This window comes from Amblyraja radiata, chromosome 29 (assembly GCF_010909765.2).
Source record: "Amblyraja radiata isolate CabotCenter1 chromosome 29, sAmbRad1.1.pri, whole genome shotgun sequence".
NCBI classification, from domain to species: Eukaryota; Metazoa; Chordata; class Chondrichthyes; order Rajiformes; family Rajidae; genus Amblyraja; species Amblyraja radiata.
In genome coordinates, this window is record NC_045984.1 from 18,990,892 (window position 1) to 19,010,429 (window position 19,538).

At 44.0% G+C, this 19,538-nt stretch overlaps 1 protein-coding gene across 4 annotated transcripts in view; it reads right to left on the bottom strand.

Annotated features, from left to right (window-relative positions):
* Positions 1–19,140, bottom strand: part of LOC116989409 (scaffold attachment factor B1-like) — a 70,768-nt gene extending 51,628 nt beyond the window's left edge. For 2 of the 4 annotated variants that reach the window (XM_033046764.1, XM_033046765.1), the window contains exons 1-2: positions 18,900–19,139; positions 48–129 (exon numbers count right to left, since the gene is read on the bottom strand). In XM_033046764.1, the coding sequence (XP_032902655.1) occupies positions 48–129; positions 18,900–19,052 (235 nt within the window). In that variant the 5' untranslated portion in view covers positions 19,053–19,139. Of the gene's footprint in view, positions 1–47; positions 130–18,899 lie in introns of all 4 variants that reach the window. The other 2 variants (XM_033046763.1, XM_033046762.1) reach the window with 1 other exon arrangement.
* Positions 19,141–19,538: the final 398 nt, after the last annotated feature.

Sequence of the window (19,538 nt, forward strand, 5' to 3'; positions counted from 1 at the left end):
AAAGTAAAAACTTTACCATCTGAACCATAGAAGTTTGTTTTTCGTACCTTTACCAATCCTCTTTGATATTCTGTTTGGATTGTCTGGAGTGATTAAAATTTCATCAGGGTTTCCTCCATCTTCAATTACCTAAAGAAAGAAATAATTAACTTGGGGGAAAGTCAAAATTGTTTTGTGGTACCAATAATAGTTAGCTTCAATTCATAATGATTATACAGCTTTCGAGTGGGATCCTGTGGAATCGTGCTGGTTTAGAACGTTCACATTGCGGTAGATTTGTGCCCCCAAATGCCCAGAAAAATACTGCGGGATTTAATGGGCCCCCAAATTAGCTACTCGCAACATAAAACTTTGTATAAAGGGATCTTAAGAAGCGTTTTTTAATGTAAAAATAAACAACCTACCTTCCGTTGTACCCTGTATGAGATCCGACCCATTGTCGGCGGTCTCGGGTTTAGAGGTTAATTTTTAACTTACTATAATAATTAAATAAACCCGTAAAATGTAAAAATAGCTCCAGCGAGCGAAACTTCAAGCGATTTTTCGTCAGCAACTGAGGTAGGCTGAACAAGCTCGATTTGAACAGCCTAGGGAAAATCGCGTTTTAAACCCGCCCCCCTCTAAACGGCGCCATAATCACACACACGGGCTGGGACAGATCTGCAGCGACGCTTAAGGTAGGTTTTGCAACATACCTACATTAAGCCGTCAACCAATACTTCATAAACATGTCTCCAACACCTTCAGGCAGCTGACTTCCAGAATCCCTCAACTCGCTGCATAGAACAAAATATACAGAACTCCTTTCTAATCCTCCATTAATTATCGTAAATTGGTCTCTTTGTTACTGACCACGAATAAGGCAAACAAGTCCTTCTTTGCCTTTTATCAACATTTCCCTTATAATAATTTTCTGTGAAGAAAATATATCCAGCCTTATCCGTCAACTGAAATTCTTCTGCGGTGATGACATTCACAAATCTCCTCTGCACCTTCACTCATATTAATACATTTCCTACAGTGTGATTAAAACTGTATGCAAAACTCTAAATGAATGTTAATCTGTTTGCAATGCTGTTACAAACTGTGGCTGTAGGGGTTCTCTGTTCTTATAAATCAATAAAGGCAAGTCTCAGCAAGCTGTTGCAACTGAAACACTGCCCCTTCATTAAAATCTAAACTGACATATACCATGAACAGTAAAGGAGCAAACATCAAGTTCCACAGACTACGACAGTCTTCCAGTTGCAAAGACTCGTATAAATCATTACCTTTTTCCTTTCTACAAACAAATTAATTCTGGAACCAAATGACCATGTCATTAGGTATCCCATGGATTTTTACTCTTCTGATCATTCTGGCATCTTGCCAAAATCCATCAAATCCAAAATCCATCAAATCACAAAATGTTTAATTGTCAGGATGACCTGGCCTTCCTGTTAAGACATGCTGCCTGCTCTTGCTTAAATTATATTTATCCAAATAACCACAATGCCTATGCAATTAGCTTGAAAGCTCCATTTTTACTCAGTCCTTTTTCAAAAATTGTACCTTTCTAATGTTTATTTTAGTTTTCCAACAACATGCCTGAAGCTGAATGAGAACTGGAAAATTAGGATGCTATCCACTTTTAATGATGCGGAACCCCTTGATATTTCCACCCCAGTTTGTCATATCCAATAATTCCTACATTCATGCCGTGTATGTTCTCAAGATGAATATATGGTAATAAAGCAAAATTGAACAGAATCAGGCCATGCTGACCATTTGCCTCAGTCCACATGACAATAAACAAAACTCTCCCCAGGCAAAGAAATAAGTTCAGCAAGCATTAAGAAATTGCAGTGAATTGGGGACGGAGCCCAGACCATCACACAAACCAACCTCCCTACCATTGACTCCATTTAAACCTCACGCTGCCTCGGCAAGGCCAGCAGCATAAACGAGTCTTGCCCTGGCCACTCCCTCTTCTCCCTTCAGACAAAAAGTACAGAAGCGTGAAAACGCACACCTCCAGATTCAGGGACAGTTTCTTCCCAGCTGTTATCAGGCAACTGAACCATCCTACCACAACCAGAGAGCAATGCTGAACTACTTTCTACCACTTAGGTGACCCTAGGACTATCCTTGATCGGACTTTGCTGGCTTTACCTTGCACTAAACGTTATCCCCTTATCATGTATCTGCACACTGTAAATGGCTCGATTGTAATCATGTATTGTCTTTTTGCTGACTGGTTTGCACGCAACAAAAGCTTTTCACTGTACCTCAGTACACATGACAATAAACTAAACTGAACTGAAACTGAAGATAGACAAAATACTGTAGTAACTCAGCGGGACAGGCAGCAGCAACTCTGGAGAGAAAGGAGTCTGAAGAAGGATCTCAACCCAAAACATTCCTTCTATCCAGAGATGCTGCCTGTCCCGCTGATTTACTCCAGCATTTTGTATCTATCTTTGGTTTAAACTAGCATCTGCAGTTTTTTCCCACACATAAATTGAAACTGAACTGAACTACTGGAAACTTTACAAATCCCAGCTAGTTCAGTAAGGATGCTCGGGGGAAGAAGCCTCCAGCTTTTATCCTTACATAACGCAAAGCCTCAGCAGTGAAATCTGCACCCTGTTAGTTAGGGGTGGATCATAAATGTCAATGACACCATCACCACCCACAACCCCACAAATGATGACATCTTTAAAATATGCCCAATCTCTGTCAAACATCTGCCTTCTAATCTCACACATTGCCATTGCCATGCAAAGCAGCTACACAGAGAGAGAGAGAGATCTTCAGCACTTAGAATCATATAATGAGGCTCGGTAAGGCTTTATTTGAAGTATTGTGGGCAATTTTGGGCACTATATCTGAGAAAGGATGTGCTGGCTCTGGAAAGGGTCCAGAGGAGGTTTACAAGGATGATCCCAGGAGTAAGTATGTTGATCTAAGATGAGCATTTGTCAGTACTGGGCCTGTCCTCGCTGGAGTTTAGAACAATGAGAGGAAACCTCATTGAAACTTACAGAATAGTGAAAGGCTTGGATAGAGTGGATGTGGAGAGGATATTTCCACCGGCCTCAGAATTAAAGGACGTTCTTTAAGGACGGAGATGAGGTGGAATTTCTTTAGTCAGAGGGTGGTGAACCTGTGGTATTTATTGCCACAGAAGGCTGTGGAGGCCAAGTCAGTGGATATTTCTAAGGCAGAGATAGATAGATAGATTCTTGATTAGTACGGGTGTCAGGGGTTATGGGAAGAAGGCAGGAGAATGGGGTTAGGAGGGAGAGATAGATCAGCCATGATTTTGAATGGCAGAATGAACATGATGGGCCAAATGGACCAATTCTATTCCTATCACATGACATATATATGGATGCATAAGAATATAAATAGTTATTATAGAACAGAATATAGAATATTGTTGTAGAATATAGCATTTGTTAAGAGCATAGAACAGTCCAGTACAGGAACGGGCCCTTCGGCCCACAATGTCCGTGTTGAACATGATGCAAATAACATCCAATTTCTTCATTTTATTTAATGTTTTCTCTTAGAGCCAAAAAGCATGGAAAGAGGCCATTCGGCCCACCTTGCCCACCCTTTCCAGCTTCACAACATCTTTCCTATAAAACGGTGACCAAAACTGAACACTATACTCTATAGGGTGATTTCACTAAAGGTCACTGGAGCGTAGAACCGCACCCACGTGACCGCAAAATTTAACTGGGGTACAAGCGTCACTTCCGGTACATGTTAGTGAACGGGAAAACACGCACTTTCACACCCGTTAAAAACATCGAAAACGGCCCGTTTTTGAGCTGCAATTAACTGTGCCAGTCGGGGTGACCGTGAGGCACAGCTACCTAAATTTACAGTCCAAAAAAAAGATTTAAACTAAGGTAAATTCAAGAGGGAGCTGAAGGTGCAAAAACAGCGGAAGTGCTTAGCGGACATTTGCCGTGGAGATTTAAAGATCGAAAATATCGGGAATTATCGCGTTTGCTCGCTGCATTTCATCAAAAGTAAGGCATTATTTACTTTTTATCTTTATTCATTTGTTATATGAAAAGTTTTAAAAGTGAAAAATCCGTCAGTAAAATTGCAAAATCGCCCGTGGTTCTCAGGTGGGTTTTAACATGCAAAATGAAAACGCTTCTGAAGCTCCATTTACCATTTAAATAATCGTAAACTATCAATGCGTTTTGAAATAAATTTTACTCAGATGTAAGCTAAGGAATGGGATAATTGTCAGCTGTTAATTGGACACAATTAGGACATTTTATTATTTGCCAAAATATATTTCTCAATGTTTCTTGTTTAAAGCCTGCACAATCAGTAAAATTTATTTCACAATCATCTTCACTATCTGCAAAACTACCTACTTTAGTATCATCAAACTTGCTAATCTTGCCCTCTATGTTCTCATCCAAATCATTGATGTAGATAACAAACAGTAACGGGCCCAGCACCAAACCCTGAGACACACCACTCGTAACCGGACTCCAGTCAGAGAAGCACGCTTCCACCATCACCCTCTGCTTCCTTCCTTGAAGCCAATTTTCTATCCATTCAGCTATCTTTCCTTGGATGCCATATGTCCCGACAGTGGAACAATCACATCTTTACAGTGCAGATTTACAGGCCTATTAACCCAATATACATAGATACCATGCAATAAACAAAAATTCTATAAATTAATAACACCAATACTATTGCATAAAAGCCCTACAAATGCACGAGGTTCGATCGCCCGGCGCTGGGGAGCTGACATCCCCCCGATGCAGGAGCAGATCGCCTCGACGCGGAGGGCCCGAAGAGGCCCTTCTGCAGTTGTATAGGGACCTAGTGAGATCACACCTGGAGTATTGTGTGCAGTTTTGGTCCGCTAATTCGAGGAAGGACATTCTTGCTATTGAGGGAGTGCAGCGTAGGTTTACAAGGTTAATTCACGGGATGGTGCAAATGTCATATGCTGATAGAATGGAGTGGCTGGGCTTGTATACTCTGGCGTTTAGAAGGATGAGAGGATATCTTATTGAAACATATAAGATTATTCTACACTGCGCACCTGTGGTCGAACTATGGAAAGACAAGTTTGCAGAGACTAAAGGTGGCATATAACGATGCCATGAGAACACTGCTAAGGAAACCTAGATGGTGTAGTGCCAGTAATATGTTTGTGGCTGCAGGAGTCGGTACTTTAGAAGCTATCCTAAGAAATCACATGCATAAATTCATTTGCAGGATAAATGACTCTAAAAATGTAATTATTGTGGCCTTGTCAAACATAAGGGTTAGCACTACACGCTACGAATCCCAGCTGTGGAGACACTGGTATCGTTGTCTCGTTGTAGGACATTGATCATTCTTTTAATCTGGTTTTTTAACTCGTGTATTGTGTTTTTTTAAATATAATTTATGATGCTTTTATGTGATATACTAAGATTTTATATGTGCTTTATGATATTTTTTAAATATGCAATGCATTTTTTATGTAATGTTGCCCCTTGTCTGGACCTCTAGTCCATAATAAAGTTTATTATTATTATTATTATTATTATTATTATTATTATTATTAAGGGTTTGGACACGCTACAGTCAGGAAACATGTTCTCGAGGGAGGGAGACCAGAACCAGGTCATCCCAGTTCCTGGGGAGATGAGGAGGGAAACTGGGGAGATTGAGGGAGAGGGAGGGGAAAGTGGGGGAGGTGAGGAGGGATAGAGGGACAGGAAGGGGCTAGGGAGGGGAGAATGGTTATAGAGGGAGTGAGGGAATGACAGAGTAGGGGAAAGGAGAGGAAGGGAGGGAGTGAGTGAGGGATGGGAAGAAGACAGGGGAAAGAAGAGGGAGGGTGAAGAGGATGGGGAGGGAGTGCTGGGGGATGAGGTGGAATGGAGGAGGATAGGAGTGGGAAGAGGGATGGCAAGGTAATGGAAATATTAAATGCAAAGGCATTAACTTTAACTTAACTTCTGCCATTAGTGCGGGCCCATCAGCCGATCACGTGCAGTTGTGGGCTATGGCTCGGTGGTCGAATATTGCGTTGGGGGACCAGGCCTCCCGTGTGACAGGGACCCAATGGGTCCCACTTAGTCTAGTTTACTGTAAAGATCAGCACTGAGGTCAGTATTATTATTATAATAAAGTGTTATTATTATTATTATTATTACTAAGCGGGTCAGTAAAATTGGCATCTTACTGTAAAAATTGGTGCTGAGGGAGAACGTAATAACGTTGGTAAGACGCGTCTGTGATATTCCAGGACTGTGCGATCCAAATTTTTCTGCTCTAAATTACGCAAAATGAATGCTTTTCAATATTGAATATAAAAGTTTTTCACATTGAATGCTTTGTGTGATTTGCTCTTGTATTATAGTTGCTTATGCTTTTGCTTGTGTGATTTGCTCTTGTATTATAGTTGCTTATGCTTTTGCTTAAGTCGGTGTGATTTTGCTCTTGAATTATAATTGCTTGCTCTTACGGAGGTAATATCGCATTAATACGCTGTGTGAATTGTCTGTGTGGGCCCCGTCTATCTTGTGGCGTGGAGATAATTCTGTATGGAAATACTTGTGTGTAGATCGATCTTAGGTGTAGATCTTTGGCCGAAATGTGAAATTATCTAGATACTACAACTGATACCAAGAGTCCTTTGCAAATATTGTGTGTTAAGTATCCTGATGAAGCAAAACAATTCAAACAGTTATCAGGAGCTTTGAATAAGAAATTAGGGAGTGAATTGTGGCCCGAGGGAGGGGTTGGAACCCTAGAGGGTGTGAAATGAATTCAGGAGATAGTTTGGAGGTATAGTAGAAGTATTACTGCCAAGGAGCTTATTGGTCTCTGGAGACAGCATTATCAAGAACAGAAAGAAGTCGCAAAGTTAGCAAGAAATTGTTCTGAAGTTGTGAACAGAGCTTATGGAGTGAGGAATGACCAAATCTGAAGACGTACTAAGAAGAGAATGTGCTTATAGCAAATGTCAGAAACAGGAGTCCGGACAGACCCTGGATGAGTTCGAAGTAGATAAGAAAAAAGGATTACGTGATCCAATGGTTGGCTTTGCCTCAGAAGAGGGAGACGACGAAGATTTAGAAGATTGGGAAAGTAGAACTCGTATCAGTACCCACCTACCCCTACAACCCCCATATGCAAATATTGATCCTGCAGCAGCACCCGCGTCCCCTGCACCAGCACCAACTCCGAGTCCCCAAACCACAATGGTGGACGCCCTGGTTGCGTTCCATACCAGGAGTAAAACCACGAGTTCAGGACCCCTCTAAACCAAGGAGAAAGCATAAACAGGTGGCACAGCATCTGCAGTTCCTTCTTAAACACGAGGATTCTGAGGATGACTTGACCCCCTGGGAGTCTGAAGCTGAGCACGAGTCAGGGACAGACGAGGTGGTCGAGCAACGACCAGTTCACTGGCAATTCCCGGTTAAAGAAATGCCTAACCCCGCTTTCAACCCAGCAAATGCAGTTGGCGCTGGTAACACAAAAACAATAGACGTTTACTTCCCTTGGAAGCCGAACGAGATGATAGCCATACTGAGCCAGATGCCCGATAGAAAGGAGTCACCCGCCTCATTTGTAGACTTCCTCCGAACCACTATACGAGTCTATAATGCCGATTCCAGAGATTTATGGGCCCTAGTGCAACAAGCCCTAACCCCAGTAGAACATGCAAGATTCCTAGCTAACTTGGGATCCCCAACTCATTATGCTTGCTAACCTGCTTGCCCAGAGCACAGCCCGGGAGGATGCAATCTTAGCCGTCCTTACTACCACTCTGCAAAAGACGATTGATATCTCCAACGTTTTGGATACTAGACCCCGGAAAGGAGAGGGAGTAGACACATTTTTGGAGAGGTTTTCAGAGATATATAGGTCAGTCGGCAGATGCTAATTATCGAAACGGTGCAAATTCACCCCAGTATTGTGCTATTTTGATAAACTGCCTGCCTGCCACCGTTGCAGAGGCAATAAAAACGAATAATATGGACTGGTCTGAAAATAGTCCAAGCCAAACGGCCCGTGCAGTTAAATACCACTGGAAGGATAGTAAGAGACAGGAGAATCAGCCCCAGGTTAAAGTAAAAACGGAGTATGTAATTAAAAAGGAAGGACCGAAAGCCAGCAACTACCAGGCAGAACCCCAGTACTGTGTGCCGGGATGGATAGAGAGACAGGGACACAGGTATACAGGTTACCCCAACGGACCAAATGCCCCCTCCTACAGTCAACCTTATGGTCACCCAAAGCCGCATTTTAAAATAAGCAGAACAGACCAGAGTGGACCAGACAATTGGTTTAGCTGTGGCAAGTATGGTCATTGGAGCAGGGTATGCCCGTCACAAAAACAACGGAGAGGGGGTTATCAGCAAGAACAAAGGGAAGGTTGGCAAGGAAATCGAGGACAAGGGAGGTATATGAACTTCTCCCCGACTAATCCATTTCCACAAAACTGACTGGCCAACTTAGTGGTGAACGGGTGCAACACTGTTAAGGAACCCGTTTTAACACTGCAAGTTGCGGGAAGAGGGTGCACCTTTTTAGTGGACACAGGGGCATCCATGTCATCCATTCAGTATCTCCCAAAATTTGACAAAATCCAGAGACTGTCTGGATTCCAAGGTCAGGAATGCCAATTCCCCATCTCTATGCCAGTTGAAGTAACATACCGGAGCGAGACAGTGCAGCATCAGTTTGTAATCAACATGGGTCTGGACTGTAATCTGCTAGCTTGGAACGTGCTATGTACATTCCAGTTGAAAATTGAATGTCGAGACAACCGGAAAACTGTAACCTTTGACATCCCCAGTGGTGGTCACTAGACCTGGAAAATGAGCCGCCACTCCATATTACCCTAGCATACGACCGGAGTGAAAGAAACAGGGAGCTGGAAACCTATTTCAAATCCAGTGAAGGAACTAGGTGGGATGTAAACCTCCTGGTTTTAGTGACCGGACCACAGGGAACAGCAGAATATGCTGATGTACCCCCGGAATTGTGGAAACAAGCCTCTGGGGTCGCCCCAAATATAACAAAGAAAGTGAACTTCCCATCTCATGCAAAAGACTTAGGACCCATGGTTCAGCAAGCAATCGGTCTGGCGAATCTGAACACGACCCAACTCTCACCATCCACCAGAGGCCCGGCCCGACCGACCGCTCTCACCACCCACTGGTGGCCCGGCCCAAAGCTCACCACCCGCCGGAGGCCCGGCCTGTCTGGCCTGTCCGACCACTCTCACCACCCACTGGAGGCACGACAGCCCGACCGATCCTCCACAGCATCCATCGGCCTACCGACAAGCCCGACCTACAGACTGACTGACCGACCGACTGACCCTAATCCTAACCCTAACTCTACATTTGTTATTTATCATTTTTATTCAACAGTTCACATCATAACTTTATAAAGATAAATCAATTGAAAAACAAAATGATCAGCAATTACCTTTATTCCTTGGAAACCGTGCTATTGTTTTGATGTAATGAGGAGGCAGCCATGATCCCAGGGTCCTCACTGCCTAGCGACCATAAAACAAAGCGCGGGGATTGGTCAATTTGCGTCCGACCTCCATGTCAAACGGGCATTGATTGGGCAATTACTACTCACAGAATTTGAGGTTTTTCTCATTTTTTAATTTTTTTTTGCAGGTTTTGGTCTTGACGAGTTTCAGGTATGATTTATATAATATTTTTAAACAATATGTTAAAAATGGAGGTAGTTCCGTGAATTGGGTCATGAACCTGAACGAAAAAGCTCCTCAGCCCACAGCCTAAAGGACAGTTCGACGTGACTCCACCCTCGCCCTATACGTGGATGATCTACTTGTAGCCAGCCAGGATAAACAAAGCAACCGCGAAGATACCACTCAGTTACTGAATCACCTATCAGCACTGGGATATGTAGTTTCCCAATCAAAGGTACTAGTAGCCCAACAGAGGGTGAAGTTCCTCTGTGTGATACTTTCGGCAATGGAGCAGTCTGGAGAACAGCCGAGTCGAACCAATCTGCAAATTCCCTGCACCACGGGAGGCGAAACAAATGAGACAGTGGCTCGGCATGGTGAACTATTGTCGACAATGGATACCCAACATTGCTCTGGAAGCTAAAAAACTGACGTCATACACTAATATGGAGGACGAGTTTCGATTGTCTGAGGAAGCTCAAGAAACCTTTGAAAATCTGAAAAGGTCTCTGTTACAGGCACCAGCATTAGGAAGGCCACTCTATGACCAACCGTTCCAGTTGTACTGCACAATCCTCGCTGATTGCTCCACTGCGGTTCTGACTCAGAAACATGAGAGTTACATCGATCAGTGACCTATTACTCCTCGAAACTTGATCCGGTAGCACGGGGACATCCCATATGTACATAGATCTTGACTGCAATCTACAACAGCTTGCAATCGGCTGCCAACTTGATTTTACAACAAGATATAACAGTGTATAGTTCTCACTCAGTTGCTGCCTTTTTGGGACAATTGCAGATTTAACACCTCACTAAGGCTTGCCAGAATAAATACAAGAAATACCTGTTGAACAACCCCAAATTGCAATTCCACCATTAATCCGGTATCCTTTCTCATCAAACCAACAGAGGATCAAATGGAATTAGGGCACGACTGCCTATTTGTGATTAAAGAAGATACCTCTGTTAGGGAAGATTTGACAGATATTCCCATGACAAATCCTGACCTAACCCTGTATGTGGATGCACCCCCACCCCCTGGATGGGGGTGCATCAATCGGACTCCTAGGGGAAAGACTTTCAGGATATGCAATTGTAGATCAGGATGGGAATAGTATGGAAGCGGCGACCTTCGAAACACCATTCTCTGACCAACAAGCGGAACTGTTTGCCCTGATAAGAGCCTGCATCTTAGGGAAGGACTGTTTACACTGACTTTAGATATGCTTTTGGAGTGGTCCATGACTTCCGTGTTGTGGAAAAATATGGGATTCTTGACTTCAGGGGAAACACAGATATCCCACCAGAAATTGGTATCAGACCTATTACAAGCGTTAATGTTGCCAAAACAAAGTTCCATTATAAAACGTACTGCCCATACTACAGGCCAAACCTCGGTAGATGTAGGAAATCGCTGTGCTGACCAAGAAGCTAAAGAAATGTCCCAGGGACACAGGGTGGTTGTACCTAAAATGATGAGGCAGACTAAAAGTATAGATAAAGGCAAGTCTCCCTCGGAAAAGTCAATGCCAACCATTCAAGATGTCGTAAGATTGCAGGAGGAAGCTCCTGACCGAGATATAGAAATGTGGAAGCAACTCGGTTGTACAATTGATTGTATGTCAGGATTATGGGTTGCCCCGGCAGGACAAACATGTATGTAGGTTATTGAAAATGTGGATTATTGAATGTATACATTTTGCAACTCACTGTGGTGCCCAAGCAACTGGCGATACACTTCTAGCTACATGGTGGCATCCAAAGTAGCAGACTCTGGCCCAGGGGATTAGTAGTTGTTATCTGATCTGTCAGCAACACAATCCCGGGAATGGTGTAACTTGTGAATATGGGAAACCACCCTTACCCATGGGTCCCTTTGAGACCCTCCAGATGAACTACAATGAGATGGAAAGATGTCAGTTATAAATATGTATGTTATTGTTGACGTTTTCAGTAAATAAATCGAAGCCCATCTTACCGCGAACAACAAAGTCTCTACTGTTGTTAAGATACTTATGAAATAATTAAATACCTAGGTATGGGATCCCAACTCGGCCGAGTTTGGACAATGGCCCTCATTTTGTGGGACAGGTAAATAAGGGATTTTTTACATAAGGAATGGGTACCCAACAACAATTACATTGTGTCTATCGACCACAGGCTGCTGGACTCATTGATCAAGCCTATCAAACACTAAAAACCAAACTCGCCAAATTACAGTTTGAAACAGGAGCTAGCTGGTTTAAACAACTTCATGTGGCACTGTTCCAGATGCGCACTCACCCAGCAGGGAAGGCAAGATTGAGCCCAGCAGAGATTATATATGGCCGCCCACTCAGAACCCCATGGAACCAGAATACCCCAAAGGTTGTTCAATGACAACAGAAATGACTAAGTTTTGCCACTAACCAGGGCATTGAAGACCTACATTCCAGGATACGAGTGGCATACATTGAACTCCCACCTCTAACCACTCCGTCTAAAATTGAACCTGGTGATTATATAATGGTCAAAAATTGGATAAGAAAGGGACTGGATGCTCGATGGGAAGAACCTTATCACCTCACAACCCCAACTGCTGCCAAGGTGGAAGGGAGAAATGCGTGAACCCACCTTCACCATTGTAAGATTGTCCGTATTGCGTTTAAAACATAAACTGCTAACCTCTTCTTTTCTTTGAGATATCTCTTCCCAGTACATATAAATTGAGTGTCGTCTACCCTGGGATATTGGCAGCCATTGGATTCATGAAAATAAAGTATGCTGATGTGATGACCCCACGAGAATCCATCACCCATGTGAAGGAGATGCACTGCAATATGATGGCAACAGCTAGGAAGAATTCGGGAAGGAGACTTACTGAACTGGTCGAATGTCTTGGACTCCTGACACAACCTCACCAATCATCATCCCCCAAGAAAGGGAGTTTGTAGAGTGTCTCCAAGATGGATTCTTAGAGCAGCTTGTACTGGAGCCTAACAGGGAGCAGGCAATTCTGGATTTAATGTTATGTAATGAACCAAATTTGATAAGGGAACTCCAGGCAAAGGAACCATTAGGAGGTAGTGACCATAATATGATAAGTTTTAATCTGCAATTTGAGAGGGAGACGGTAAAATCAGAAGTGTCAGTATTGCAGTTGAACAAAGGGGACAATGGAGGCATGAGGGAAGAGCTGGCCAAAGTTGACTGGAAAGGGACCCTAGCAGGGATGACGGTGGAACAGCAATGGCAGGCATTTCTGGGAATAATCCAGAAGATGCAGGATCATTTCATTCCAAAGAGGAAGACAGATTCTTAGGGGAGTAAGAGGCGACCGTGGCTGACAAGGGAAGTCAAGGACAGTATAAAAATAAAAGAGAAGACGTATAACATATTAAAGATGAGTGGGAAGCCAGTGGTTTGGGAAACTTTTAAAGAACAACAGAAGGTAGCTAAAAAGGCAATACGGCGAGAAAAGATGAAGTACAAAGGTAAGCTAGCCAAGAATATAAAAGAGGATAGTAAAAACTTCTTTAGGTATGTGAAGTCCACGCCCCGCCCGCGGCTAGAAGCTCTGCAGACCACAGCCCCATGATGCCAAAGTCACCAGGCCAGCAATTGGAGCACTCCTCTCTGGCAAGGGTTCGCCCCGCGATGGAAAAGTCCGCGCTGCGCCTGCTGCTGATGCTCCGGGCCCAACTCCAGGAGAGGCCGCTCCTATCCATGCTGTTAGGCCGCGAGGGAGGTGACATGGAAAAAGTCGCCTCTCCGTCGAGGAGGCGACCGTAAGTGGTTCCGCCCTTTTCCATTGTGAGGTTATCCATTTTGGTGCCAAGAACGGGAAGGCAGATTATTATTTGAATGGTGTCAGGTTAGGAAAAGGGGAAGTACGAGACCTGTGTGTCCTTGTACATCAGTCACTGAAAGTAAGCATGCAGGAACAACTGGCAGTGAAGAAAGCTAATGGCATGTTGGCCATAACGAGAGGAGTTGAGTATAGGAGCAAAGAGGTCCTTCTGCAGTTGTACAAGGCCCTGATGGGACCACTCCTGGAGTATTGTGTGCCGTTTTGGACTCCTAATTTGAGGGGAGACATTCTTGCTAGTGAGGGAGTGCAGCGTAGGTTCACGAGGTTAATTCCCAGGGTGGCGGACTGTCATATGATGAAAGAATGGAGCGACTGGGCTTGTATTCACTGGAATTTAGAAGGATGGGAGGGGATCTTATAGAAACATATAAAATTCTTCAATGATTGGACAGGGTAGATGCAGGAAAAATGTTCCTGATGCTGGGTCACAATTTAAGAAAAGGGGGTTGGCCATTAGAACTGAGACGAGGAAAAACTTTTTCACACAGTTGTGAATTTGTGGAATTCTCTGCCTCGGGCGACATTATTCAAGTTATTAGTATGCTGGTCAAAACGTTATCATTCGGTGGGAAATTGGACACTACTACATTCTTGAAATTCAATCATCCTTGAAGTGTTCGGCTGGCAACCGGAAGGTAGCCGGTTCGAATCCCGCTTGGAGTGCATACTGTCGTTGTGTCCTTGGGCAAGACACTTCACCCACCTTTGCCTGTGTGTGAATGTGTGTGAGTGATTGGTGGTGGTCGGAGGGGCCGTAGGCGCAGATTGGCAGCCACGCTTCCGTCAGTCTGCCCCAGGGCAGCTGTGGCTACAGAAGTAGCTTACCACCACCGAGTGTGACTAAGGAGTGAATGAATAATGCGATGTAAAGCGCCTTGAGTATTAGAAAGGCGCTATATAAATCCCATCCATTATTATTATTATTATCATTGTTGATCATAATTATGGAATGCTGAATTATGGACTGTTGTCATGTCACCATGCTTGTGTAAAGATAATGTAATTATGCATGTCAAAAGGAGGGAGCAAACGTCCCTATGCTAAGTAAATCCTTTAAGCACAAGGGTCAATATACTGCTCTCAGGAGATTACACCAGGGGGAACATGAAGTGTTATCATGGAATAATAAACTGGAAGGAATGTGAATATGCAGGGATGGGCGTGCTTTGGGAATGGAAGGTAACTGTTTAGACTTGGCTTCACTGGTGGTGACATCACAGGGTGGAGACCCAATTCCTGGAAATCATGTGACCCATTTGCCCCCACCAGGTCTGGACCCCTGAAGAAGTTAATGTTTTGTTTCTCTGTACTGACAACTGTTATGTATCTGTGATTGGGCTAAGGGGTTGCATCCCACTGTATTTTCCCGCCGCTATCTGTGATTGGGCTAAAGGGTTGCCTCCCACTGTACTTTCCCACTACTGTATATCTGTATATATAGGTGATTGGTTCGTTGGCACGTCTTTCTTTTCTGTTCTGAGAAGGAAATCCTGCCCTGGCACATTTATAACTCCAGCAACATTGGTCTAGAAAGTAACTGAGTTTTACCAAACTGCTACATGTTTTCAAGAATCTATCTCATTGCGTACAGGTGCACTGACAAGAAAGGTTTAGAGCAGCTTTTCTCAACCGGGGTTCCCCGGAACGCTTGGGTTCCACGAGAGGTCGCTAGGAGTCCCGAGAGAAATTGTGACAAATAGGCTATTCATATGTAAATGCATTTTGGAGTCATTTTTGTGTTTAAATTCATATCCGTAATTTTATTATACACGTACGGCATATTTAGCGACGTCTATACGGAGCCAGCGTGAAACGGCCTTTAGGGGTCAGTGGACAGGAGCTGTCCATGGCGGGTTCATGTATCATCAAGTGACAAGCAGTTTGATTTCAGTTTTTGTTTATTGCATTGTCAATAAACTTGAAAAAAATATAAAATTATTTTTTGCTTAAACCAGTTATCAGACAAATATATTATGTTTACCTTATAAACTTTAAGTTTATGAAAGAGAAAGAGATTTATAAACATACTAGACTAAGTGGGACCCGTTGGGTCCCAGCATCACACGGGAGGGCTGGTCCCCCAACGCAATATTCCACCTCTCCACAAATTCCAATATTGGTGGCCAGTGGGGTGGGGGGGCTTTCTCGAGCGCTAGTATGGGTGTTGTGGGCTGAAGGGACTGGTTTCCAGAGAGCTAGCACGGACATTGTGGGCCGAATGGATTCTTGGGCTGGCAGCTCAGTCACTCAAGCCTGTTGTGCTGGTAGCTCACTCACTCACGGCTGGTGGGCTGGCAGTTAACACGGCTATTCCTTGAAATTCCATTTCAAGCAGGGTGCAAGGCCACCAAATTCAAGTGTAGTTTCATACCATTTCAAGCCGGGTGCAAGGCCACTAAAGACAGCATGTCGTGACCTCTCCCTCCTCCATCTTGCAGCGACTGAGTCACGCCCACACTTCTGGGTTTTATAGTCCCTCCCACCAGAAGGGGTGTGGCCTTCATGACATGGTTGACAGGAGAGAGAATCTCAACATTTTTTAAACACTTATAGGGAGGTTTCACGGCAGTCGGGTCTCAAACTATGACCCGTACTGTTGCTACGCTACTCCAAATGGATTACACGCGATGAACTGCAGGTAAGCACTTACCATTGTTTCCAGCGTAGCGGGCCCGTTAAAACCCGCTGAAATTGTCAATTTTTGCGCTGTAAATAATTATGGAAATCGGGATAAGCGTGTGAGACATTTAGCCTACTTCAGAATTCCAAAAGTGAGGAGAAATGACGGTAGATAGAAACGAGAGCTGAAGGGACAACAACAGCCAGAGTGCTTGGCGGACATTGGCCGTTTGCTCACTGCATTTCATCAACAGTAAGGCATTATTCGTGTTTCTTCTTGACTCCTTTGGCATCTAAAAAGTTTCAGAAGTGATAAATCTGGCTGTAAATTTTTTAAATCGCCCATGGTTCTCAAGTGGGTTTTTACATACAAAAAGAAAACGCACCTGAAGAAAAATTTACAGCCATTTCTGAGAATTTTTAGATACCAAAGGAATCAAGAAAAAACACAAATAATGCCTTACTTGATGAAATGCAGTGAGCAAACGCGATAATTCCCAATATTTTCAATGTTTACCAAGCACTTCAGCTGCTGTTGTCCCTTCAGTTCTCGCTTCTCTATACCTTCATTTCACTTCACATTTGGAATTCTAAAGTTGGGTGCATGTCTCTCACACTTACCCCGACTCCCACAATTTTTTTCAGCGCAAAAATTCAACATTTTGGCGGTTTTTAACAGGTAGGAAAGTACGCGTTTCTAGCATTAATAACATATATCGGAAGTGACGGATGTCTTCCAGTTGGATTTAGCAGCTCCGTGCGTCGAGCCCTATGACCCATTGACCTTACGTACAACCCCCCCCCCCCCTCTATAACCCTTTTATTTTTCATCAATGGGAAAAATCCTCAGCACCTGATGAGCGGAGGGGGACTGAGTAAGATGGCCAAAAAAATCACAGTTGTACGTGGTAGCGTTTTTTCGAAAATCAATATAAAGCACAAATAGGAAATGGTCAAAAGTAGACTTTTAATTATATAGAAGGCAAGGCAACTTTAATTAGGCAAGGCAACTTTAATTAGGCAAGGCAACTTTAATTAGGCAACACAGCTTTAGCATTTCCAAACCAAAAGACAACACAGCTTTAGCATTTCCAAACCAAAGACAACACAGCTTTAGCATTTCCAAACCAAAGGCAACACAGCCTTAGCATTTCCAAACCAAAGGCAACACAGCCTTAGCATTTCCAAACGCAAGGCAGCACAGTTTTAGCATTTCCAAACCAAAGTCAACACAGCTTTAGCATTTCCAAACCAAAGGCAACACAGCTTTAGCATTTCCAAACCAAAGGCAACACAGCTTTAGCATTTCCAAACTATATTTTCAAACCACATTAAGGGCACTGACAGGTCAGTAAAACCACTCAGTTTAGTGGACATGTGTTCAGTGTCACAGCTCACTGAGAGACGTGACCCTCTCGCTCCCCCATCTTGCAGAGACTGACTGAGACACTCAGCATTTCTGGGTTTTATAGTCCCTCCGGAAGGGGCGCGGCTTTCAGGAGAGAGAATCTCAACATTTTTTAAACACTAATAACTCTTTTATTTATCATCGATGGGGAAAATCCTCTTGTCCTGCGCAGCGGAGGGGGACTCTGAGTAAGATCGCCAAAAATCACAGCCGTAAGTGGCAGCGTTTTTTCTAAAATCAATATACAGAACAGGAAGTGGTCAAGATCAGACTTTTAGTAATATAGATATAATAATTTTTATGTAGGGGTTCCCTGAGGCATGAAACTTATTTCAAGGTTTCCACATTGGTAAAAAGGTTGGGAAATGCTGATTTAGAGGGATATGGGTCAAAAACATGATGAAAATGATATACCTGCTTTCTATTTCAATATCATCTCCATGTGCAGATAAATGGCTCTAAACGCAGTTACGAAGAATCCAATCAGACTCAAATTCCAATGGAAAATATGATAGATCCCATATTGGGCTGAATTGTACTGTACGCAGCTTGATTCCCCACACCTGCCATCACATATAAATGCAGAGGGCTGAATGTTTTGTTCCTCACCTGCCATATGTTTAAGATCCAAGAGTTTAGACTTCCAGCATAGCCCATCATCTCTGTTCTATCTTTCTTAGTCTGCTCTAATATTATAATCATTTCCTTCTGTATTACTATCCATTATTGCTATAACAAGGAACCACAGTTGCTGCTTTATACCAAAGAGGGGTCCTGACCTGGATCACCTATCCATCTTCTCCAGAGATGCTGTTTGACCTGCTGACCCCTGGAACAAGCTACTAGGTGGAGGCAGATGCAATAGTGTAAGAGGCTTTTAGATAGGCACATGGATGTACAGGGAATGGAGGGATGTGGATCAAAGATTAGTGAGGCAAAGATCAGTTTACCTTAGGGCATGGACATTGTAGACTGAAGGGCCTGCTCCTGCACGGTTCCATGTTCTGCACTTGATACTCACCCTCTCCCACCAGCACCCATCCCATCCCTCCACCAGTTCCTGTGCCACCCCTCGCCCCTCCCATGTCCATCCGTCACACCATCACTAGGCCCATCCTATCCCTCTCTCCCAGCCCCTAATGCAAGGGTTCCCAATCTGGGGTAAATTTACCTCGGGGGTAAATTTCACCAACCCAGGGGGTTAGGAAATCCCATGCCCTAATGCCTCCACGCACCCCACATCAGCCCTCATGCCGTCCGTAGCCTCTATCCTGTCGCACTCGTCTTTGGGCCTCCTTGCTACCCCAGCCGCTCACCTGCCGCAGCCGTTCAATCAGAACGCTTTTGTTGCCACTGGTATCAAGGCTTCTCCTCTTCAGCTCTGCTTTTAAATCCACCACCCTGAGTTCGGTAATCATCCGCTGACTGTGTTCAACGACCGGGACCGCCACCTCGCTCTCCTCCGCCATAGTCGCTCACTCTCAAAAACAGCGCGACTCAAGATGGCGTTCCCTCGCCGCCACTCCCGCGCATGCGCTGGTCCGACAGGCCGGCGTCCCCTCTGCGCTTGCGCAAATGTTGCTGAGTTACTCCAGCATTTTACAGCGAGCATATAGGATCTTTGCTTACATCAAAGATCCATGACGGAAGCCGGTTCCGGAAATGGCGCTGAAGATTACCCATGAACCATACTTCGGCTTTTTAGTGGAGTGGACCATCTTGTTCGCTATAAGCAAAGATCCTATAGGATCTTTGGCTATAAGATCTTGCTTTACATCTTGTTTATGGATAGACGAAGGGTGCCGACCCAAAACGTCTGTGGGTCCCAGACCTGCTGAGTTACTGGAGCACTTCGTGCGTGTGACTCAAAATTCCAGGATCTGCGATTCCTCGTATCACCATTTATTCAACGAAACGGTGATACTATCGGGTCGATTACCTTTCGAATGTGAACT